At 40.7% G+C, this 25,573-nt stretch overlaps 1 protein-coding gene across 1 annotated transcript in view; it reads right to left on the bottom strand.

Moving 5' to 3' along the window:
• The window catches only part of SNAP91 (synaptosome associated protein 91), a 156,409-nt gene extending 131,572 nt beyond the window's left edge, over positions 1-24,837 (bottom strand). Inside the window, exons 1-2 of the mRNA XM_047763139.1 lie at positions 24,776-24,837; positions 23,781-23,940 (exon numbers count right to left, since the gene is read on the bottom strand). Of these exons, the coding sequence (XP_047619095.1) occupies positions 23,781-23,910 (130 nt within the window). The 5' untranslated portion in view covers positions 23,911-23,940; positions 24,776-24,837. The remainder of the gene's footprint in view (positions 1-23,780; positions 23,941-24,775) is intronic.
• Between the last annotated feature and the right edge of the window lie 736 nt (positions 24,838-25,573).

Here is a 25,573-nt window from a genome sequence, read left to right as displayed (position 1 = left end):
ATGAGGAACAAAAAAGACTTGCACTCATTGGAGGTGAAGAGTAGAGAGAAGACATGTAACTGAAGGGTGGGTCCTTTGAGGGGCAATTTTGCATCCCAGACAAGAGCAGGGGTTGAGAGGCAGACTGGAAAGTTATCCATCAATCAGCAATCAAGTCTGCGCATGGTAACCTGTACTCAAGACAAGTGATCTTGCTCTACCTCTCCCCAGTGTTCTCCATTGGGAGTGGTGGCAGGAACCCTGGACTCAAAATCATTGACACACAGAGTTGAAAGGTCAAGCTTGATGGGCCACAGAGCCCCCACTCTCAAGTCACAAGTGGGCAGCATCCAGCACAGGGCAATGTTCTTTCAAGTCGCAGAGCAACAAAAGCTCCCTAGAATTCTGCTGGTACCCTTGGGACCTCCCTTTCACTTGGTGGACTGACAGGTTACTGCCTTCTCTCCTCAACCTTGGAGGACGATGAGCCCCCTTCCCTCCTAAGGCTACCCCTCATCCTGGGCTCTCATTCCTCCAGGCCTTTTTCTGCCATCTTTATTCTTTCCATTACACCTCCTCAGTATCTTCTAAATACATGCTCAACAAACCCCACGTTGGAGGGTGAAAAAACAAGAAATCCCTCTCTTGACCTCGTGTTATATATTCTAGATTTACTGAAGACACAATTTTTCTCTCTACATTTCTTCACTCGAGACTTCGGAATCCATTTTAACCCAGTTGGCCTCCTGGAGCCTCTACAAAGTGACAATCATCCCCCTTCCCCATGCAACCAAATCTGCTCTGGGGTCAGTAGAGACCTCTAAACCATCGAAACCAAGGGATACCCCCTACTTCCCATCCTATTCCATTTTGTATGCCACTTGACAAGTTCTTTATGGGGGGGGGGTTGGCCACACCCATGGCATATGGAAATTCCTAGGTCAGGGATCAAACCCACATCGCAGTAGTGACCCAAGCCATAGCAGTAACAATGCCATACCTTTAACTACTAGGCTACCAGGGAATTCCTGGACAATTTTTCACCAAAATTTTACTTTTTAAAGTCATATGCCCTGGGATTTGAGGGAACCACCCTTTTCTGTCCCTTTTCTTATCTCTGCATTTCCTTCTCAGTCTGCATTACTGGCCCCTCTCCTTCCTCGAATCTCTTACATATTGGATGTCCCCAAGATCACTTTCCTTTACTCAGTCAAGACTCTCTTACTAAACACTCTCTTTCATGTCTACACTTCTCCTAGATCTGGATATTCTGAAATGAACAAGCAAGACAAAAATCCTTACCTTTTCTTCAAACCCACTTTGCCTGGCCCGGATGACAGTGCTGCTGTCCACAAAGGCACTTTGGCTTTCTAGCTCAGCATCCGCAATCTTCTCCCTTGTCCTTTGTGTTTAATTACCAAGTCATACAGATCCTACCTCCTACATATTTCTGAAACTGTTTCTCTGCTCTGCTAAATCATCTTGTCTTCTTCTAGCATTGCTCTCCCAATTACCTCCTAACTTGTTTCCCTCTCCTTTTTTCTCTTTATCGTCAATCAGCTCTCAAAAGTATATTTCTCCCTCTTTTTTCTTTTTTTGGCTACACCCACAGCATATGGACATTCCTGGGCCAGGGATTGAATCTGAGCTTCAGCTGCAACCTATGCCACAGCTGCGGCAATCCTTAACCCACTGTGCTGATCCAGGGATTGAACCCAGGCCACTGGAGTCAGCTGTTTAACGCACTGCACCACACTGGTTACTCCTCAAAAGTATATTTCTAAATAGAAATGCGGTCATGTCATCTTACTGAGGAAATGAAGAGTTTCATATAATACTGTCCTTTTCAACCTGAGTTCCCCAATGCCTGAGAGCAGCCATTGCATGTAACAAATGAACTTCTCTTGTATGCATCAGGATGGAATGAGCTACAGACCAGAAGGCTGAGGAACGAGTCACTTAAATCATGTTTCATGTTCTGTGGTTCAGGTGAGGAACGCTGGTTGAAAAAGACTAACAGAGGTCTCAAGCTACGCAACTTCCATCACTTCCTGCCACTTCACAGACAGCCTGCTTCCAAACAGGACCCTGCACACTCTTGCACAGCCATGTTGTGCACACGCATGTGCCATTCCCCTGGCCTGGCCTTCTCTCCTACTTGTCCACTCGAGGGTTTCCATGCATCCGGGGTGCTCACAGTGCTTTCTTTGTGAGCTTCCTTGGACTCTGCCAAACACAGTCCTTTCCATGGCACTGTGCAAACACTTTTCAAGCTCACCTCACAACGTCATGAAGGTTAATTCACCTAGCTGTGTGCTTTACTAGAATATGAGCTCTGTTTCACTAGCAAAATCCCTGAAACACGGCGGACATGCAATAAACTTGTTTTGAGTGAACCATAGGAGATGCTATTTTTTTCCTTGTCCCCCCCAAACCTACATCAGTAACTCCAATTCTTGGTGTCCTATCCATTAATTATGAAAATAAGAAACTATTTAATATCACACTAACATTAGCCAGTCATAAGAAATCCTTGAGCCACCGTGTAACAACACTTCTTTCTCAAAGGAACAGATGGAGGGAGAAAACGATGACGATTATATTATTCTCAGACTGAGTGACACCAAGACCTGTGCCTCCTTCCCAGAAAATAACCAACACGTGATGAGAAGGGAGGAGGATGAGAAATATTTGCAGAGACCTTGTTAAAATTCTCCTTGTTTTAAAGACCATACTTGTTTATTGCTCTGAGTTCCTGTTAGCAAGAGGAATCAGACTTTTCTCTCAGTGTGTAAAGGCAAAAATTGTGATTGGATACCAGGGACCCCATATTTATGCATCAGACAAAGCTACATAAGGGTCAGATCATACCCTGCACATACACATTTGCCTGGACACTGCCTCCAGGAGTGACAATTGAAACCCTTCTGTGCCATCCCTGAACACTGCAGGTGCACCAGCTCAGGAGTCTCATTCCACATGGGGAGACATCACATTTCTGCAGAGGGCTGGAAGTAGGAGGAGCCATGCCTACTATATCACTTGGCACAGAGTAAGAGAGAGAATGGAAAAAAACCATAAACACTTTGATTTTCCCTGCCCCCAAAATTTACCCCATTGTGATGAAAAAGAATGAAAGTGATAAAAATTAAGTTAAAGAATAAAAGAAAATCCTTAACAGGAGTTCCTGCTATGGTGCAGTGGATTAAGAATCTGATTGCAGTGGCTTGGGTTGCTATGGAGGCAGCGAGGTCTGATCCCCAGCCTGGCACAGTAGGTTGAAGGATCCAACATTGCTGCAGCTGTGGTGCAGGTCATAGCTGCAGCTCGGATTCAGTCCCTGGCCTGGGAACTTCTATATGCCACAGATGCAGCCATTAAAAAAAAAAATCACGGAGTTCCCGTCGTGGCGCAGTGGTTAACGAATCCGACTAGGAACCATGAGGTTGCGGGTTCGATCCCTGCCCTTGCTCAGTGGGTTAACGATCCGGCGTTGCCGTGAGCTGTGGTGTAGGTCGCAGATGTGGCTCGGATCCTGCCTTGCTGTGGCTCTGGCGTAGGCCGGCAGCTACAGCTCTGATTCGACCCCTAGCCTGGGAACCTCCATATGCCGCGGGAGTGGCCCTAGAAATGGCAAAAAGACAAAAAAAAAATCACTGACATGAGATAAAATGGGTTTGAGGAGCAGAGAAACAGTTCAGTCTTCAGTGTGCTGAGTGTAAGAGTCTATTTTCGAACTCCTTAATTTTGCCTCTATGGTTAGCCAGCTTAAAAGCTTAGGTTTCTCTGGTCTCCAGTATTTCCTCCTTACACTTCAAACATAGTCCTATGGTTTCTATGGCAACTCCTTGCAAATCTAGCCTCTCCATTTTATCCTCCTGGCCATTTCCTTGTTCAGACCTTCAATATCCCTTGACTCACTCCAAGATCTCTAGTCTCCATCCTCCCTAGTGGAGCCATCTTCTAACCTAACCAGATACATAGTCTTAAAAAATGTATTTGATAATGGAATTCCCCTGTTTAAAACTCTGTCTTGGCTTCTCACTGCTTTATAAGATAAAACTGAGAGCTGGTACCTCTGATTCTTTACAACACAGCCCCACCCTTTCCTTTTGCCAACACTAGATATTCCCTGCCCAGTCACGCTTCTTTGCTGGGCAAACTACTCGCCTCCAATATGTAGCCAAACATCACTACTTCAGTAAAGTCCTTCTTGATTTTCTTCTGGTAGAACTGGCCATCCCTCCCATGTGCTCTCATAGTACCTTAGTTATACCTTATAATGGTGTAACTATTATACAGCACTTATAACAGCATGTTATTGTTGGTCTGTTTATACGTCTGTCCTAGGAGGCTCTTAATAGAAGCTGCTATGTCTCATCTATTTTTTTCACAGTATTTCACCAAGTGGAGGCTTGTGGAAGATTCTCTGCTAAACTGAGCTCCCCAATGCAATTAGGCATTGCTCAGAGATAGCAAAGGTACTTGTAATTCAAGATTGTTCACCCATCAAGGCTCAGAGTAGAGCTTAGAACATCCCATTCCATCTGCAACATTAGGGACAAAAAACTTTAGGACCACCCAAAGAAAGAGAAGCTGGTGGGAGGCCAGAACAGCTTGCTGAGAGATCAGCCTTCAAGGTAACTGAACTGTCAGCTCTCTCTTTGTATTTAAATATACTGAAGTCTCTATAACATGCCTTTGAAATGACATAGCACAGCACACAATCATCTAATTAATTCCTCAAAATTAAAAATTCTATTTTGGCTCCCCTACCAAATCATAAAACTATAAAAGCAAGAAAAACAACACCTAGCAGAATATTCTGTGGTCCTCAATAAACATTTGTTGAAGATATCAATGACAAATGAAACTTAATACATTTTCCTCATACAAAGAATAGTTTTTTAAAAAAGATTACAAGAAAAAGTATATACAATATGAGCACTCAAGGTTTCAAACAATTTCAGGATAAATATTTTTTAAATCTGGCTAAGTATTAACCCAATTTCAGTATCCTAATACTCTCTTTACCCTGTCATCTAAGTACAGCCATCAAGAGGGAAGACCGAAAGAATGAGGCCTCAAATTCTGAAAACTGAAAACATTTTTTGACCTCACTCCTCAACAAAGTATGGCTATAAATATCACACCTTTAATTTTCTATTAATTCATGTCAAATATTTGTCTTCAAATCTCTTTTATTTATGGCTGCACCTGTGGCATATGAAAGTTCCGAGACCACAGACTGAATCCAAGCTGTATCTATGACCTACCCTGTATCTGCAGCAACACAGGATCCTTTAACCCACTGTACCAGGCTGGGAATTAAATCTGTACCTCCATAGCTACCCAGGCCACTGTAGTCGGATTCTTAACCCACTGTACCCCTTTGAGAACTCCCAAAACTCTCACTTCATGTCAGTTGTCTCACCTTTCTTTCTGTCTTACATATTCTATTTCGACATTTAATTCACCATATTTTCTTCAGAGTCTAGAATTTTATCTTAAGTGGTTTACTATCAGCGTCTTCATTTTTCCTTTTATTTCTTTTCCTTTTCTCATCATATATTTCATTTTGTTAAAAATTTTTATTAATCTTAACAACTTCTTTCTACTCCACCCTATCTATGAATAATGGCATTTGCAGCAACATGGATGGAACTAGAGACTCTCATACTAAGTCAGTCAGAAAGAGACAGAAAAATACCATATGATGTCACTTATATCTGGATTCTAATATATGGCACAAATGAGCCTTTCCACAGAAAAGAAACTCATGGAGGGGGAAGGAGTGGGATGGACTGGGAGTTTGGGGTTAATAGATGCAAACTATTGCATTTGGAGTAGATAAGCAATGAGATTCTGCTATATAGCACAGGGAATTATATCTAGTCACTTGCGATGGAATGTGATGGAGGATAATGTAAGAAAAAGAATATATATATATATATGTATGACTGGGTCACTTTGCTGTACAGTAGAAATTGATAGAACACTGTAAATCAACTATAATGGAAAAAATAAAAATCATAAAAAAGATTAAAAGAAATTTTCTTGGCATTCATGATGAATATTAAAAAAAATACTCTCAGGTAAGTTTTCTTGAACATAAGACTAAAAAGGAACATCACGTATTGAAGATTTTCCTAATGATTATGGACACAGAGCAATAACCTAACTTGAGTATCTAAATTTTTTCCAGGACATGCTTCCTAATACTACTGTTATAAACAAATCTTTTCTTGAATAAATAATACTTTGATTAAGACAAATGTAACACATTTCTAATGTACCTCTGCTTTAGCACGGCTTTTGATGAGAACTATGATTTCATTACTCTTCTTTTGCTGTGTAACTCAAAAGAGATTAGAACATATTTTAAGATCTCAAAATTAGGAAGCACTTGTTGAAAGAAGGTCTGTAGGTCTAGGAAAACACAATTCAGCTCAGTTACACATTAATAATAGAATATGCAATTCCCTGTTAAAGCAGTAGATACATTGAACAAATTGTTTATTTGGTTATTTATACCCAAACTGACTGACATATCTGCAAGGAAAGAGAAGACTGACAGTACAAAACCTTATGTATTTTCATACAAGTGAGTCAGCAAACAGAAACAATGAATCTTTACTTCAAAAGAGATGCATAGGTCATAACTTTGGCAATTTCTACTGTTCCATCTCATTCCCTAATACCCTTCAATTTTATCTCTTCTGCTATGCATGATAAGAAAGGTGAGGAGTTCCCTAATGGCCTAGTGGTTAAAGATCTGGTGCTATCATCACTTCTGTGGCTTAGGTCGCTGCTATGATACAGGTTTGACGCCTGGCTGGAAACTTCTGCATGCCACAGTCATGGTCAAAAAAAAAAAAAAAAAAAGAAAAGAAAAAGAAAAGAAAGGTGAAATGGGTGGTATTAGCTTGGTTCTTATATTAACTAACAGTCCAAAGATAATTATTAAACTAGAATGGGAAAGCCATTAATTTTTCTAAGAACTATAATATAAAGAAAATTATTTAAACTACTATATAACAGTTTCATATAGGATTTGATATACATAATGAGTCTACTGTGAAGTAGATATCGCTAATATTTTACTTCTCATAAATTTCAACTTCAATGCTCTACTACTGATAATTAATTCTTGGGTTTTTGTTTTTATTTGTTTGTTTTTTGCAGTAGCTTAATGTGGAATCTAAGTTCCCAGACCAGGATTGAACCTGGGTTGTAGTGGTGAAAACTCCAAGTCTTAACCACTAGACCACCAGGGAACTTTCAATTCAAATCTTAAAAGATGAAAATTTTAACTCAAAAAATCGTACTCACGACTGAAGACAAAGATTTCCCCTTTTCACATTCTTAATAGAGGCTGGCCTGGCTTAGACATTTTAAGAAATATATAACAAAAAACACAAAGATGTTTAAAAATAAAATAGCTCATAATTATGACCTACTTAAGATTCTGACAAGCTCTTAAGTATATAACCTCTCTAATGTTATGTTGCACCTGGTTAATTCATTTATTAAATGTTATCAATTCTTAACCACAATTATGCAGCTTACTGTTAACTATAAGGACTAAATCTTACACACAAAATTTCAAATGACTCGATTATCTCGCTAACAGATTTTCAAGATGTCTTCAGTACAATGAACATCAGTATCTTTAACATTACTTATTGACTGCATTTTGTCATCTGGTTCTACTAAGTTTTGTTTACCTTTCTATTGGTACTAAAAACTGTCAAACACTTCAAATATATGTCATGATCATACTGTATATATAAATTGAGAATCACCATGAAACTGATCTCACTTTCAAATCAATCTTGCTATCAGTTCAAAAATCTTTCCTAAGTATTAAAAAGAAATCTTTCCTCAATTCATTGATGCTTAATGCAAAACATATTTAGTGTCTCTCCATTTCTCTTCATGTCTTCATATATAAACCAAAAATGGGACAAAATGCTAACCATTAAGAATCTAGACCTAACAATAAAGTCACTCCACATTTTTCATTTTCATCACTTCCTACGTCTTAGAAAACATTTCAGTGAACAACTACCATTATTTTTCTTTAAGAAGCAATACCCCTCTTTTACTAAAAGATGCTCTATTTGAAAAGCTTAATCTCTAAAAATGCTAGGTTTAAACCCATACCACCAAGTCTCAAGAATCTATTTTACTCAAGCACAAGTTATACATGAATTTTGATAATTAGTGCTAACATCTGTCAATAGAATAAAAACAAGATCATGAAAACCACAGAGGGAGGGTTTAATGGCCCAATTCTCTTTTCTTATCTTCTAGGAATAGACTATCATCTCTCAAACAGATGCTACAGATAAGTGGAGAGCAGCTAAGGCCGGGCTCTTTTTGTGTATTTATTACTGCATACTGTACCTGAAAGATACCTAGGACAATAACTGTTAGTGCCCATAAGGCTTATTCCTCTAATAATAATTTGTGGGTAATTTAGGGTTGAAGTTTATGGTTGTTATTGCTGTTTTTAATAAATCTATTTATTTAAATGTTACCATAACCCCATGATGACTTGGAAAAGAGGAGATTGAGGCCCAATGAAATGAAGTTCACCTGGCCAAGATCACAGCCAGAAAGCAACAGAGCCTGCAATTACACTAGGACCTCTCATCACAAATCAGTACCCCTGGCGTACCTTCCAGCACCACCCAAAGTCCTTAATTAACAAGTGTGTGAAAATAAAGGCTTCAGTAGCAAATCATCAAAAGACATAACTGATGAAGGGTGAGACAAGGTTAAGGACAGTCATCTAAAACCATCACCCTCCACTTTTTCTCCCATTTGCCAGAAAAGGACCTTCGCAGGGGGGTTGCCCATCAAGCTAATGAGTTAATGAAATGTCTTTAGAGCTCACCATGGTTTTTTCTCCCTACAACAATCTTATGATTTTTTTTTTTTTTTTTTGGTCGCACCTACAGCATACACAAGTTCCCAGGCTAGGGGTCGAATCTGAGCTGCAGCTGAGGCCTAGGCCACAGCAACACAGCAAAGCCGCATCTATGACCTACTCTGCACCTTGAGGCAAAGCTGGATCCTTAACCCACTGAGCAAGATCAGGTGCCTATGCCAGGTCCCTAACCTGCTGAGCCACAGTGGGAACTCTGATCCTATGGTGTTTTAACTGGTTTCGTTTTGTTTGGGTTATTGTTTCTTATGACACTAGAGACAAAGACAACAAGCCAAAACCATGATACAAAAGAAAAAAAAATCATTAAGTCTTGCATTTAGAACCCCTGGCTCCTCCCCTCATTAGCTGTGGGACTTGAAGTGAGTTCCATCACCTCCCTAGGATAAGATTATTTACTTCACAGGGGTTTGTGAGGATAATAGCACTTGATCATGTACATATGTCAGGTACAAAGATCACCCCCTTCAGCCCTAGAGAGCTCCTTTATTTTACTTCACTTACATCTTATGGGAGAAGACAGACTGCTTCTCTTATATTAAAAAAGAAACTATATCCATGTTAGTACCTAAGTAGCAGCTCAAAGAAAATTTCTTGGTACTAAAATTCTAATATGTTTTGGATAACATATTTTAAGGCAAGTGGTTAATATCAGACTTGATGCCTAAAGTGTTAGGTTTCAAATATGAACATTCAAAACATTCTTTCCTTGTCTCATAGTTGTAACAGCCTCTGTTAATGCAAAATATCAAATCAAGAACAACAGCCTTGGAGTTCCCGTTGTGGCTCAGTGGTAATGAACCTGACTAGTATCCATGAGGACGCAGGTTCGATCCCTGGCCTCTATCAGTAGGTTAAGGATCAGGCCTTGCTATGAGCTGTGGTGTAGGTCACAGATGTGGCTCAGATCCTGTGTTACTATGACCATGGTGTAGGCTGGCAGCTGCAGCTCCAATTTGACCCCTAGCCTGGGAACTTCATATGCTCTGGGTATGTGGCTCTGGGAAAACAAACAAACAAACAAACAAAAAACATCCTTTTGCTACTGAATAGAGCAAGAAAGAATGTCTCCCTATGACCTAACCACAAAAATCACTGGATTATTACTTTTTAAAGACAAGGTCACTGGCAGATGAATCCTGGGCTTAGAACCAGCCAAGCTGAATGTCAATTCTGGGTGTCTAGGTAAATCCACTGAGCAGTTTGCACAGTATTCAGCACAGATAAGTTACCTAGACAAGTGACAGCAAATCTGTTTCATCTTAAATATGAACTGTAATTGACAGGAGAAATCCAAAACACTGTATATGGATGCACTTTGAGGCCAAATCAAAGCTTTGAATAAAAGAGTTCCAGGATCAATCTGCAATGTCTGCCACGGATGAAGGAATATGCAATAAGTCTACTGACCAGCCATTAGTCATCCATTTCCAGAATTCTCTGGTTTCACTGAAGAAAGAATTAACAGCAACTAGCTTATTGCTAGCGATTAACGACCACATTACTAAACCAGTGAAGTTTCTGGAGACATCAATGACATAAAATAGGTGTTTTTAAGATACAGATGACAAGCCACAGTCCAGTTTATTTTTTTCATGGACATGGTGGGGTCAACACTGTGTGCCCACAGCCATTTCCTTCTCCTCTTGGACTCATAGCTAGACTTCCCTAATTTCCTAATTTCTCCCACATTTTGGTGAGGCCACTGAGTTCTCACAAATAGAAAACAAAATCTAAATCTTTCCCTACACAACTCCCCTTTCTGCCTTCTTTCATCTGCTGGATACACAAAGAATCCAGTGGAGCACTCTGAAACCCTAGGTGATGAAATCCCTAGATGGAATGTGCTATCCGCAGCAGACTGTGATGTGAGCAAGAAATAAAACTGGTGTAAAGCCACGAGCTCTTGGGCTTCCCAACTAGTTAACTCTGGTTGGACTGGTAATTGTCCCTAGGATTTTGTAAAACTTTAGCTCTCGGAAGAGGGTCCCTTTCTTTTGGTGAAGCTGTTTGCCAAAAGGTTTGATCTATATTCTTGTAACCCCCATTCAAAACAGCCATGATTAACATAGGTATGAAGTAGAAAGTAAAAATCCTCTATCCACAGACATTTTTGCATATATTCTATCAAGAAGTATTATGAACATATATAATATATATATATTTCTTTAAAAATGAAAACTGAATCCTATTTCATAAATTGTCTTTTCACATCATGTATATCTTTACAAACTCATTTTTTAAGGTTGCCCAATAAGTGACTATTTGCACATTACACCATCCTTCTTTAATCAAGTGTTTAAGTGTGTTATTTTGTACTCCTATATACACTGCTGCCACAAATACCCTTGAATGCATAATGGACACTCTTCTCTATTTTTCCAGTTATTTATTTGAGCAAATTTATAGCAAACACATGAGTCAAAGTATTTTCAAGAGTTTTGACTAGTACTGCCAATCTGCCCTCCCAAAAATTTGTACCACCTCCCACCAACCGAGTACCCAATTCACATTCTTTGTTTTTCACCTGAAAAAGCAATGGTAAACTCACCTTAAGGAGCATTGCTTGCTGAATTCACAGTGTTACTGGATGAACTGATTAGTATAATCCACAAAAAGGTCCAATGTCAAATCTCTATTCTAGCAATGCACACACATATACACACAGAGATATACAGATATATATATATAGAGAGAGAGGGAGAGAACAGACTTCTGACACAGTTATTACTACACATTGTTCTTCACAAAATTGAATAAAGTATAAATAAAAATTAAGTGACTCATTTGGAACCATGATGAGAACTCTTGGGGGAAAAAAAAGAACAAGTAGAGAACCACAAAACAAAAAGTAAAGCAGGTGTTAAAACAGCTGCTGTATTGCTGTAGACTGTTCATCAGCACAGCCTCAAATCAGTCTCCCATGGAACCTTCCATGAGTATACTCATGATCATTCAATGGTAGCCAAAAGAAGAATGTTAAATGTTAAAATACCTAATGAAACGGACCAGAAAAACATGAACACTTTGCAACTGTCGATAAAGGGAGACAAAAAATAACAAATCATTAAGCCATGGCCTAACTAAATTATTTAGCGAGAAGATGGACTGTAAGCTGTACAATTTGATGCTAATCAAGCTGATAATGAGATTACAGAAAGTTTTAAAAAATTCTATTAAGGAAGAATCAATAGAATATCTTCTGATATCTTTTTAATATTTATCTTGGGGAAAAAATTATAAGGATAGTGATGAGAAAGCAACTGGCTTTGGAAAGAAGAGGAGAAAGGTAATATTTTTCACTTGGGTATTTTCTTAACCTAAATTTAATAACTTTCGCATTTGTCTTTGGTTTTAACAGACTAATAGACCAACCTAATGAAGAATGGTGTGAACATACTCAGACATTCTTAATATATGTGATGATGTGGTGGGGGGTTACTTTGTTTTTTTTTTTTTGTTTTGGGTTCCTTTTTGGCTACACCCATGGCATATGGAAGTTCCAAGGCCAGGGATCAAACCAAAGCCACAGGTGCAGCCATGCTGGATATTTAACCCACTGTGATGGGTCAGGGATTAAACCCATGCCACCTCAGAGACAATGACAGATCCTCAACTTGCTGCACCACAGCAGGAACTCCTGTCTTGGATTTTTAATAGTCAGGAAGCCTGACTTAGAAAATTCTATTATTTCAGCAGTGAGAGGTAAGGAATGCTATAAATTATGTCACCACAGTAAGATCAAACTAAATGGCCTTAAATTAAAGCTTGTTTTAATACGTAGTTTTTAGAAGACCTTCAACTAAATGTCTGTAATCTTCATTGTCATCAATGGCATAGGGAGTATCCTCTGGTGTCAGCACCCAGGAACAAAAGAACCAGGCAAAAGACAAGCAGAGAGAAAAGGTAAGAAGGGTTCAGGCTGTCAGGATGAGTCCTAGAACCCTTATCAGGGACCCCATCACAACTGTCCTTGTATCAGAAGTGCCCAGGGTTACATTTGCACTTATCCTAAATTTGAATTCACACCATTAAAGTGTGTGTGCATGTATGTATATTAAAATATTTGTGTGTATATATATATTTTTACATTTTCCACATGATCCCACACAGAGGATATTATCTGGCACAGACACAGCAATTAGAGCTAGGTGAACAAAGCAATGACCCCATCAGGCTACCTACTCAAGACAGATAAGAATTATCCAGTATTAACAAACATAAAATGTGTGATTTTTGCCTCTTTGAGACTCAGCTTCTTCATCTGTAAAAACGAAGAGGTCGAAAATTTTCTAATATTCTCTGCAGCCCAGAAGGGCCTCTGGATATGGTATTTGTCCATACCCCAGGTCTTATCTGGTAACATTATCAGTCTTCTTATATTCAGGACTTTTAACTTCTTTCAGTTCCTAATGCGCCTTGCTCACTCTGTGCCTCTTCCAAGATAGCAGTCTGTGGTGGCTCTTGCCAACACCTCATCTATGTAAGTCATGCTTATCCTTCAAGGCTGGGTTTAAACATCACTTCTGCAATGCACAGGCACAGATGTCTTCCCCTCCCCCGTTAAAACTTCTAGAATTACCTGCAGTTTTTTTTCTCTTTCTTCCCTAGTAAGTTGCATGCTCTCTGATGCCAAGAGCTGTGTGTATCTTGTTCACTGCAGTATCCATACCTCCTGGAACAATTCCTGGTGTTAAGTAAACACCCAAATATTTGTTGAATGAATAAATAATGGGATTGTACATAATAAGCTACTGAAAGCCTCAGTACTAAAAGTGATTTCCAAACAGGTCATTAAAAGCCAAGTTAAATTTGTTGACATTCATCACTCTCTTCACAAAAGCAAAAGAAGCCAAAGCTAGCTGAAGCTTGTCCCCTCTCCTCAGTGCTTTTCTAAAACCCTCAGGTTGTTAATGGTAATATCACACCACTATACACATGACAAATGGTATCGTTTCAGTGAAAACTAACATCATAGATCTACTTTTGAAATAATGCTTTTCTCCTGTATCTATCCTTACCACCATGGAGACAGTTATAAATTGTAAAATGGTTGCTGAAAAGCAATGCTACTCAACTGTATCCAACTCAGATCAAAACAAACAAGCACACACATTTACGCACACAAGATGCTGGTGAAGAATAGTCTCTGATATTAATACCCAACCATCTACTAGATCATCATTAAGGATATGCACTGAGAGAAGTACATGTATGCCTTAAATCCCCAGCCAAAAAAATTTTCATGTCAAGGGTATAATTCTCCTCAAATTACATTTCTGTCAGGTCACAAGAATGCAAGTGTTGAGAGGCTGCCCCAAAATGTGTATTAACCAGGTACGGTAAGCAATTTAATGTTTATTCTATTTGTTTTTTTTTCCAATATCACACTTCTATTGCTTTCATAAACTTGAGAGAAACTGAATCCAATTTAACTCCTTGCTCTTCTGAAAGATTAGTAAGTAAATCTTTAAATCAAAAGCGATTATAAGACAAAGTGGGGACTTCCCTTGTGGCACAGTGGAGTAAGATCCAGGGTTGTCACTGCAGCAGCTTGGGTCCCTGCTGTGGTGCAGGTTTGATCCCTGGCCTGGAAACTTCCATATGCTATGGGTGTGGCCAAAAAAGAAAAAAAAAAAAAAAAGAAAAAAAAAGAAAAAAGAAAAAAAAGGAAAGAAGAGGAAAAAAAATGTAGGAAATGTGTAATAAAAAATCATTCAGCAGATGTTTACCTAAACCTGCTACATGCTGTGTTTCATGTTAGGGAAGAGGCAGCCACCAAACCCACTAGAATTCCATGAGTGACACGGCAGGGACAGAAGCAAAGGGGGCCACTGACTTATTGAGAAGGAATGACTGAAGCTAGGTTTCAGAAATGAGATTTTTAAAATATATTAAAACACAGAAACAGCATGTCCAAAGGTCCCAGAGTGATGCAGGTTACAGTGAAACTGATGAATGTCAAAGTTGCTCCGGAATGAACTGTGAGTGGGTAATGGGAGGACAGGGGATATGAAAACAGGCTGGGTCCATCTCTAGCACACAGGTGGAGATCAAGGTAAAAAACATCTGATAACTTAGATAAATATTACAGGCATCTTCCACCCATTCAGCTGTACTCATGAGAAAATAGAAGCAATCCCCAGGGCCAGCAGTGAAAGAAGACTCAGAAAACCATGAGGTAAACTGATACTTAAGAGAATGCTACCCTAAGGCTGTGTGTTAGTCTGAGTGGCCAGAGGCTTAGATTTTAACAGCCCCGTGGGGAAGAGAAGACAAGGTCGTTGGGACTAAGCAAGATGGCTAACCTCAAAGAGTTACTCCCTTATTGAAATTAGGAGGAAAAAAAAAAAGAACACCTTCAAGCAAAGGAAGATGAAGGAACACGTAACTCATTCAATATAGCCTCCTGGTAGAAATGAAGGAAGAAAGAATCTCTGGGGCATTTGTAATTATAGCTTTTCACTGTGCCCAAGTTTATGATTTAGATTTATATTATAGATTCACACTCCTCCCTCAATTCAAGACCCTTAGAGCCATCAACATTTCAGAATTTAGGATAGTCCAGATTTTGCAAAAGTAATATGGTACATACACCATATACTAAGTAACTCTGTATAATCTAGAAACACACCATAATATAAAAATATTCCTGAAGCTCAATACATGAATCTTTGTGGTACATAGTACAATGGCTATATCCGATCAAGTTTTGCCACCAAATGATTTACAAAAAAACTTTGTTCTTCTAAGCTTTTTGGATTTTCAAATTATAGATGAGGATAATGGATCTGGACCTACGCTAGATGGGAAGTTCCAACAGCAGAAATCAGCTTAAGGTGCTCCCAGGATGGTAGCATTCGTGGGTCCTTGCAGAAGCAAACACAAATCCTCTCTAGGTGATCCAAGGTTTTCCAGGATTCCAACAGATGAAGTCCTAGCCAACATGATCTCAGAGTCCAAAAGTACACAACACTTGGAGAAAAAAAATCATAATTGAGGGTCAGGCAAAAACAATAGCAGAAATAGAGTTTCGTGTAATGGATCTATGAGACAGAATATAAAATGAATTGTATTCAAAATGGTAAAGAAATAAAAGAGGAACTCAAAAAAAGTGAGCAAGAATTATATGTGATCCTCAAAGAGGGCAATTTTGAAAAATTTAAAAATGAAAAATATGCATGAATAAAATTAAAAACTAAGGATGAGTAAAAGCAGACAAGACACAGCTGAAGAGAGAGTGAATGAACTGGAAGATATGTGAAAAACAAAGTGTGCCAGAGAGTAAGTAAAGGGTTAGAAATGATGAAAGGTCTATTTAGAGATATAGGATGTAATGAGAAGGTCCAGCATGTACATAATCATGTTTGAAGGAAAGAAGAAATGAATGAGTATAGGCAACCATCAAAGGTAACAGAAAGATGGAGCATTTTCCAGAACTGATGTGAAACATGAATTCTTAAATTTAGGAAACCATCAAGCTCCAAATAGGATAAATAAAAACAAAGTTATATCTAAACGTACATACAGTACACACAGAGAAGACACAAGATTTTCAAAGCAGCCCCCAAAACAGAGATTGTCTAAGGGCGGCAGACTAATAGATGACTTCTGAACAGCAACAATGTAAACCAAGTATTATCTTTAAAGAGAAAATAATTCAATCTAAAACTGTATATCCAGATAAACCATCCTTCAAAAATAAAGTTTTTGTTTCTTTGATTTTATTTTTTTATTTATTTTTTGCCATGCCCATGACATCTGGAAGTTCCCAGAACAGAGACCAAACCCATACCACAACAGCAACTTGAGCTGCTGCAGTCACAATGCTGGATCCTTAACCCACTGTGCTACGGGAGACCTCCTAAAATAAAGTTTGTGGGGTTTTTTTTTGTTTTTTTTGTTTTGGTCTTTTTAGGGCCACACCCACAGCATATGGAAGTTCCCAGGACAGGGGTCAAATCAAGCTACAGCTGCTAGCCTATGCAACAGCAAGGTGGGAGTCCAGCCACATCTGGGACCTACACCACAGTGCATGGAAACTGCAGATCCTCAACCTACTGAGCAAGGCCAGGGATTGAACCCACAATATCATGGTTACTAGTCACATTTGTTTCTGCTGCGCCACAAGGGGAACTCCATAAAATATAAAGATTTTCTAAAAGACAAAAACAGACTTTACTCCTAAAGAGCTTCACTGGAGGAGTTTCAAAAGGATATAGTAGAGAAAATCTTAGGCAGAATGAAGGAATGGTGAGCAAAGAAGGAATGGAGGTTAAAATAATGGTGACTTAAAACCCTGGACAATAATGGCAAGTAAGAAGTGGGTAACTGGAATTAAAAGTTTCTAAATTTCTTTGAGAAGGAAAAAAAAGAGACACTGATTGACTTGAGACTTCAAATATACATATTAAGTTTTTACAGGCAATCACTAAAAGAACTGAAATAGTATATACAGCTTCCAAATGACAGCTGGGGAAAGCTGGAATCAAAGTAAAACCCAAGCAACTGAAAGAAGACAAAAAACAAACACATAAGGGGAAATCAGTAAGGCCCATATATCAGTTGTTATGACGGTGGGAGTATCAATAATGGTACTAGTAATGGCTATCTACAATAGTGTGAGTAACAGCTGATGTTCCTTGCATGTTTGTGTGTCAAGCTCTGGCCTGGGTATCTTACAGGCATCTCTCTCACTCCTCACCAAAAGTGAAGTAGGTACTAGTACTAATCACTTAACAGATGAAGCTCATTACTGATCTAAACCAAGCAGAAGACAGCTAAAGAGGGAGATGTCAGAGAGTTTACAAGAACTGATCACCCACTGTATCTGAGAGAGAAGAACCTGGAGTCACCTGAACAATACCTGACACATCACAAGGATTCTAATATTTCATGCATGCACTAAGCCAATCAAAGATACAGACTATCTAAAGGATGCTAGAGTTGTGTCTGTTCTCTTTGGGATGGTGAGTTTCAAGGAGCTGGATTGTGAATGAAAAGCAAGGGATGACAGGTGGGTTGCTAGAAGAGGTCATAGAATTCAAGCAGAGTCATGTAGGAGGTTCTGTTTGTTTTCAATGGAGATACTTAAAAATTTCATAAAAGAGCTAGAGGGAGAGGTTAAAGATATGGATAACAGAGAGACTAACTGATGTAGAAAGGAGGGGAGTTATATCTTAAAATAAAAGTGCTAACCCGAGAATAGCAAAATAGCCAAAAAAAAAGCAAAACTACACAATGCAGCAAAGATCTAGCTTCTCTCTCTTGGGTAGCTAGGAATAGCATTTCACAAAATCTTTTAGAAGATATTAGATCCTTCTCAAAGACTCATAGTAGGAATTCCCTTATGGTGCCAAGGGTGAAGGATCCAGCATTGTCACCCCTGTGGCACAGGTTCAATCCCTGGCAAGGGAACCTCCACATGCCATGGGTGTGCCCGCCCAAATTGGAAAGATGAATAGAGAAACCTATGTATACATTGTGGGAGGTTGTCCTCACACACTTGGGACAAATGAAGAGAGAAAAGGAAAACAGCTAGAGAAGAGCTATGGGTTTCAGGGTACAATTCTCTCTCTGGTTTGTGCTTTCAACCAACTGCTCCAAGGAAAACTCCATTATTTTTTACTTACAGGTTATCATGCAGTTGACAGTGTTAACTGTTCTTCCCTTTATGAAAAGCAAAAATAAACTTCCACATTACATAAACACCTGAGGAAAAACAGCCAGCCAATATATCCTTTTACAAGCAAACAAAATGTTTCTCTGTAAACAGAAAGGAATTTATGAACAAAGTGAAACTGAATAATAAAATATTTTTAATGGCAAGAATGAGGCTTTTCAAATAACTAAGATTATCCTTGAAGGTCTTCTCAGGAGCTACTGGCTCAGGAATTGAGTGGCCTAAAACATCACTCTGTAAGGAAAGCATCCTCGGCCTCAGGGAACAGGGTTCTATGTCACTTCTGACCTTCTTTACCAAGTTAGCGAAACCAAGATAAGCTCCAAACCGGTCCCAGCATCAATCAATTTCAGTACAGGAGGTAAGATATTTAAAGGAAATTTACTTGTGAAAAGCTAAGGGAAAGATCCATGGCAACTAAGTGCACAGATTAAATGTCAAATAAGACTTCAGCAGCCAATTATTAAACATTAAAACTACTTTGGCAATGTACCAAATATCTAGATTTTAATCTAAAATTTAGCAAGCTAATATTGCAATTAAGATATGAATTTGCCTACTACATAGTTTTATAGTTTTTTCCACATATGTACAATCTTTTCGATCACAAGAACAACTTCTAAATAATTGATGTGAGTTACCAACTTTATACAGGTTCTAAGAAAATATCTGCTAACCACACTGATCTCAAAGGGGAAAAAATACCTAAAGTGACCCAAAGATATTTAATGTTATACCATAAAAAACATTTCTCTGAAAATGTGGAAGTAAAAAGATCCAGAAAAAGATCCTTCTTGTTCCAATAGCTGATGTAAAGCCTGCTTAATTAAGTCGTTTCTAAAGCATGCTCCCTACTATTACCTAAGACTCTTTGCCACTCTTTTGCTTCTCCATGCTCCTGTCAACTGTTAAACCCATGAACTCTTTGCTCTGCTCTAGGGATGCCGAACAGCATCTGAGAATGTCATAGGACCACACGGAACGGCTCCTTCAGATTTAAGGTATGAATGATAATGGGCTTGGATGTTTTTCAGAAGTCTATTTCCCTCATCTCTTCTTGACTGCCTGAAAAATAATATAGACTGTTCTAAACCATCTCCATACCTGGGCTGGACCTTCTGGTAAAATCGAGGAGGGAGCACAGGGTATGCCTTCATATAGAAAATCAGAGGGCATATTTAGACAATAACAAATAGTTAAATGAGAACAATTGGAATCAAAGTAAAATATATTTACAGCAAGTTAGTACACGTCTCATATTGAAAGTCTCCCTTAGTGTTCAGAAATTGTTCTAAAGAGCAATTAGCCAAAATGAATCCTATGTAAGGACTGTCAAACTTTCCAAAATTTTTCCTGCAAGTGTTACTTTGGGCCAACTCTATTTTGCTGTTGTTCTTTAACCCTGACACAGCACTTGGGATAAGCAGTGGGTGTCCTACAGATCCTGTTACTTGATTATTTCACTTAGGCTATCCCTTAGACCATCAACTACAACACAGAAAAGGAAAAGCAATGAAAATTTAAAACAGGAGTTCCCGTTGTGGCGCAGCGGAAACAAATCCGACTAGGAACCATGAGGTTGTGGGCTCAATCCCTGGTCTCACTCAGTGGGTTAAGGATCCAGCGTTGCCGTGAGCTGTGGTGTAGGTCGCAGATGTGCCTCTGATCTGGCATTGCTGTGGCTGTGGCGTAGGCTGGCAGCTGTTGCTCCAATTCGACCCCTAGCCTGGGAACCTCCATATGCCGTGGATGCGGCCCTAAAAAGACCAAAGACAAAAAAAAAAAAAAAGAAAGAAAAAAAGAAAATGTAAAATAGTTTATATTTTGTAACATAATGCAACCAAGAAGATGGATGCTGGCCAAGTCCTGGATGTACTATCAAATCGGTACAAAATGCTACAGATGGATCCGGAAAAGCTAATGCCGAACTAACATCCATTAGGTGTCTAGTTTTCATGTGCAAAGGGCAACATTATTATAGTAGAATATGCAATAAAAGTTTTACATAATCCAAGAGTACCTTGAAGTTGATAATCCTTTATTAGATTAAGGTTAATCATACCTATTTTATATATAAATGCTGATTATAGCAAAGCTTTTCTGAATAATTTTTTTCTCCAAGAAACATACTCTTATTGAAGAAAAGGAGGGAAAAATTGAGAATATATGCCTAGAGTTCCCTTATTTCTACCTTCTCCCGTTATTTAATTCTATCTCCGGATGTTAACAAATCATTTCTTCAAATGTATATAATCATGTATCAATAAGCATCATTTTATAAATTACCATAATTAATAAGAATTTTTGTGGCCTATCAGCCTAAAGAGAAAAAAAAATTACACTTTAAGTCAGTACTTTACTATTAAGTACACATTCTTAGATTCTGAGTTCATTCAATTAATCCAGTGCCTTTATAAAAAAAAATCATGGAACCATATACTCTATTCTTATAATTTTCTAATCTGAACTCCAAATGATAAAGTTATACACAAATCAAACTAAGTAAAACTTTTTTTGATTTCAAATCCCCAACTCTATAATTTGTGCTCTTTTCCTCCCACATAGTGTTTAATATTTTCAAAACTAAAACACTAACTACTTAAAAGTATTTCAATGTACAAAGTGAAATTTAGTTATATGTTTGCATGTTATAATAACTGGCGTGACTCACTTTTAACACTGGTGTGTTACTGGAAATGTGTGAATAAATTACTGAGGTAATCTACTGTTATTTAAAGGAACATTACAAGGGATTCTGTGCAAAGACACCTGCTTACAGTGCATATACGTACATTATATGTTCATATTTTCCATATGAACATTATCTTTACTTAAAATAGGAAATATCAGTAACATGATACTTATCTTTCTAAATTCTACCCTAAGGTTAGTTTTAAGTGAGGATAATTTGTTTTACGGCTTATTGGAAAGGTAAAATATTAAAAAGAGAATCCAATACTACTCAGTGCTTGGCTTATTATCATTTTCTTAAGTGACAGAATTAAATTTTTTTTTTATACATATCATAGAGTGTGTGTGATCATGACGCCCATTTTCACATAAAACCATGCAAAGAGGATGGGTGCAAACAAGATTAGACCATTCAGGTTCTCATGGTTTCCATTCTCCCTCTCTCAATAGAGACTAGCGCTAAATAAACCACAGATGGCAGTTAAGTGCAGTGGTTAAAAGCTATGGATGTTAATTACTTTCATTGAACCTGTTAAGTGGTAATAAATAATGTAAAACTCAGTGTCGGGCATATAGTAACTGCTCAATAAATGTTTGGCTCTTATACTTATTCATGTTAATAATTCAATGCCAGCTCCTATTTCAACTACTTCCTTTAAATACAGAATCTTCCCCTTAGGTTTCTTATCTTCAAAATCACCTCACTCACTGACATATGCTGGAGATTCTGAAAAATTTCCCACCCTGAAAATGTATAAGATTTTTCAAGATCTAATGATTAAGGTGACTAGATATAGAAAAGTCTGTCTTTATCTGAATCATGTTTAATGAAATGCTCAAACCTGTGAATGTTCCCCTGAAGGGTGTCTACATATTGATCTACCATTTTCCAATCATTCAGCAAATACATAACCTATAGCTTTTTTTATTGTGAGGATTTGCTACATTGACACACACCTTTAAGACATGAGTCACTTTTCCAGAGTTGGGGAAACTGATGAAAAATGGTTAAATGATTCAGCATGTTGCAGCAAAAAGAGCTGGCCAGGAATTGATAATTTCCACTTCTGTTAGGTGCCCTGACCCTGGTAACTTCTCTCAATCTGTACTGCACGTATAACACATGATACCATAATCAACAAATTTTGTTAGAAATTCCCTCAGGAAAGGAGCAATGGTGTTTTCCCTTCAGACAAGCTTCTAGAAGCATCATTATTCAATTTGATGAGAAAACAGTTTCCAAAGACTGGATAACCCTCATGCTGTTCAGCTGTAAGCTTCATCAAGCTTTGCTTACACAGATGATAGGACCAGAGCCTGTTCTAGCAGTGGTGCCATTTTCTCAGCTGCACAAGGCAGACTCTGGGGAAGGGCCGAAGCTGAAACACACACACACAAAAGAAACACCCAAAAATGGGCAAAGGAAGCCAGGTGGGAAATGGGTATGGCTAGACCTGTGTCTTTCATGCCGCTGATGACTTTTATCAATACACAGATCCTGAGCAGGTCCAAAACACTGAGAAGCAACTAAGGAATATACTCCAATGGAATATATTCTAATTATAAGGCACCTCAGGACTCAAAGCAAGCGAAAGTTTTTTTCTAAAGGTCCTTATTTGCTCTTCAACAACAAAAAATTTACTATATTAATCAAATGAAATCTTCATTTCAGAAATATATAGATTCCCAACTAGACTAATGCTTTCCCCCATCAAACAACCAATACTAAAAAAAAAAAAAAAAAATCATGAACTGAATGTTTTCACTTAAAACTGCACCTTCTCAAATGCTGAGAAAGCACGTCCATTTTGTACCCACAGCATGGTCATTCCGCCCAGCAGTTTCTGAGAAAGGGACAAAGAAGTGTGCCAGGATGTGTAAAATGAAATCACCATTATCTATGAAATGCAATTTCCTCATTCAAGAGCTTAAATTTATTTCAGTTAGGTGTGGTTACATGTAACACACACTCATACACCAAATCTCAGCACCAGCACTGAAAAAGACACTATTTAAAAATGATCCAAAATATATTTAGGAAACAACTAGGGTGATACGTTTGACCTTCCTTGAACCCATTTTTGTGGTTATTGTTGTTAGGACTGTGCAACCCCTGATTTCCTTTAATATGGACTGGAGAGGGGATGGAGAAAGAGGGTGGGGGGAGGTGGAAAGTGCCTAATCCAGAATGTACGATTTCTCGGTATCTTAAAGTATTAATAATCTTTTTTTTTTTTTTTCTCCACCAAGACCTTGGAGAGTCAACAGAAAGAAAAAAAAGGGGGGAGGGATTCAAAGACAAGGTTTCAGGGCTGACCCAAGGCAAGGCCTCCACAATGGGAGGTTCTGAGCACAGAGGCAGCCCAGCTGGGAGTTGAAGGCTGCGGTATTACCGACAGCGAGCTCAGGCCCTGCCCTCCGCATCCAGGGTGCCTCTGCCTTGCGCATGTCCCACTTATATAAAGAGATGCTTACAGTCCAAGTGCTTTTTCTTAGGGCCCATCACTTCATGAGTGGTGGCTTTGCAGACCGCTCTAGCTACAGCGGAGCCTGTCACGCTGTACTGAGCGGCAGCGATCCGATCCGTGAGCGTTTGGCCCGACATCTTCTCCGGCCGCGTCTACCGCCTCCTCTTCTGCGGGAAAGAAGGGGAGACGGTCCTGCTTTGAGCCGCAGACTCTACCCTCAGAACACCCAGACCTTGCCTCCTCCAGCCGCACAGCGGCTCTCTTCCCCGTCCCCGCCCTGGTACCTTGGGCGACCGGGTCTGGGGAGGTCTTGAGCAAGACTCTAGGACCGTCACGGAACCTCAGTGCGGGCTCCGGTCCCAGCATCGTGACAATGTCCCCGACCGATCCCGCCCCACCCCCCGTGCTGCTTGCCTCACCCCTCCGCGCACCCCAGTCCATCAGCACTTTCCCTGCTACCTTGATCTCCGGGTGCCAGACCAGCCCCCGCGAGCGTCGGGGTTATTCCCTGGGCGCCGCGCCTGCCAAACGCCCCCCTCGCGCTTCCTAGCCGCACCGTTTCCTCCTAGAATGGATTGGATACCCAAGCCCTGGCCGCCTCCCTCCTCCTTCTTGCGCTCCTGCAGCAATGAGCTCGTCCTCCCTCGGTCGCGGCGATTATCCTAGCGTTGCGCCATGTTACGCGCTCACCTCCCTTTCCTTCCCCGCCGCGGTCTCCAAAGCCCGCCCGAGGCCCTTCGCCCAGGCCCCCCTCCCCTCGCCCCAAATCCCTGCTGCAGGGGCCGCCCGGGAGCTCTGCGGAGGCGCCGGAGTCTCGGGGCGCCTCGCCCTTCCTGACGGCGGAGCAGAGACAGGCTGACAGCCCAGCCCCCGCCGGCACTCCGGCGCGCCGCGGAGCTGTCACCCGGCCGTTGCCCTCCTCCCCGCCCTAGGATTATCCTCTCCGGATCCTCGCGCGGCCCTAGCACCAGGAGGGGGCCGAGCGGGGTCGCGAGTACTCACCCCGCCGCAGGATCAGGGGAGCCCGGGCCGCCGGGGGAAGTCGAGCCGGGTGGGTGTGTGCGGCCGCGCGCGGACCCGGTGCCCCGGGGCGCGACGCCCCCAGCCCTGGCCCGGCCCCCGCCCTCGCTCCGCGGTCTCTGCACCCGCACTCGTGGCCCCAGGAGCCAGCCGCACCCGCCCGCCGCCGCGTCTCTCCAGCACTCCGCGCTGCGTCCCCATCCCCGCCCCCACCTCAGCTGTGGCTGCTCCAAAGAGTCAGGTGACGGCGGCGGACAAACCCGGGCGAGCTCTCCGCCGAGCGCCTCGCGGCCCCCTCCCAGCTACTCACACACGCCGTTCCCCGGAGCCGCGAGCTTACAGGCCCGGGGGCGCCGCACGCGAGCATCCCCGGCAGGCTCGAGGAGAGAAGGAGGACGGGAGGCAGGGAGGCCGACACCTACCTAGCCAAGCACCCTCCTCGAGGTGCGCAAACGCCCCTCCGCTCCCTGGACCTGCACACAGCACGGCAGTGCGTGCGCGCGCACCGCGCACACCTGAGGGCTGCCTTCGGGATGCGCCCAGGGCGGCGGGGGCGTTGGCGCAGCCGGGAGAGTGAGCTTCTGGAGTTGTGCTCCGTGAAGGCCTGGGCTGGGGCGTCGTCGCTAGGTGCCTAGCAGAGCCCAGCCCCTCCTCCCCTACATCTGACTCGCCCGCCAGTGGAAAGCAGCCGATGCCCAGATAGGCAGGGCGATTTAAAATGTCAGATTCTGCTGGCCAACCGCGCCGTTACCTGGGGCGTCTTCCCTCAACTCTTTGGGG

The sequence above is a fragment of the Phacochoerus africanus genome, chromosome 2, assembly GCF_016906955.1.
Source record: "Phacochoerus africanus isolate WHEZ1 chromosome 2, ROS_Pafr_v1, whole genome shotgun sequence".
Classification (NCBI taxonomy): Eukaryota; Metazoa; Chordata; class Mammalia; order Artiodactyla; family Suidae; genus Phacochoerus; species Phacochoerus africanus.
The sequence above is the reverse complement of the archived record's forward strand: the minus strand, read 5'-3'. Positions and strand labels throughout refer to the sequence as shown.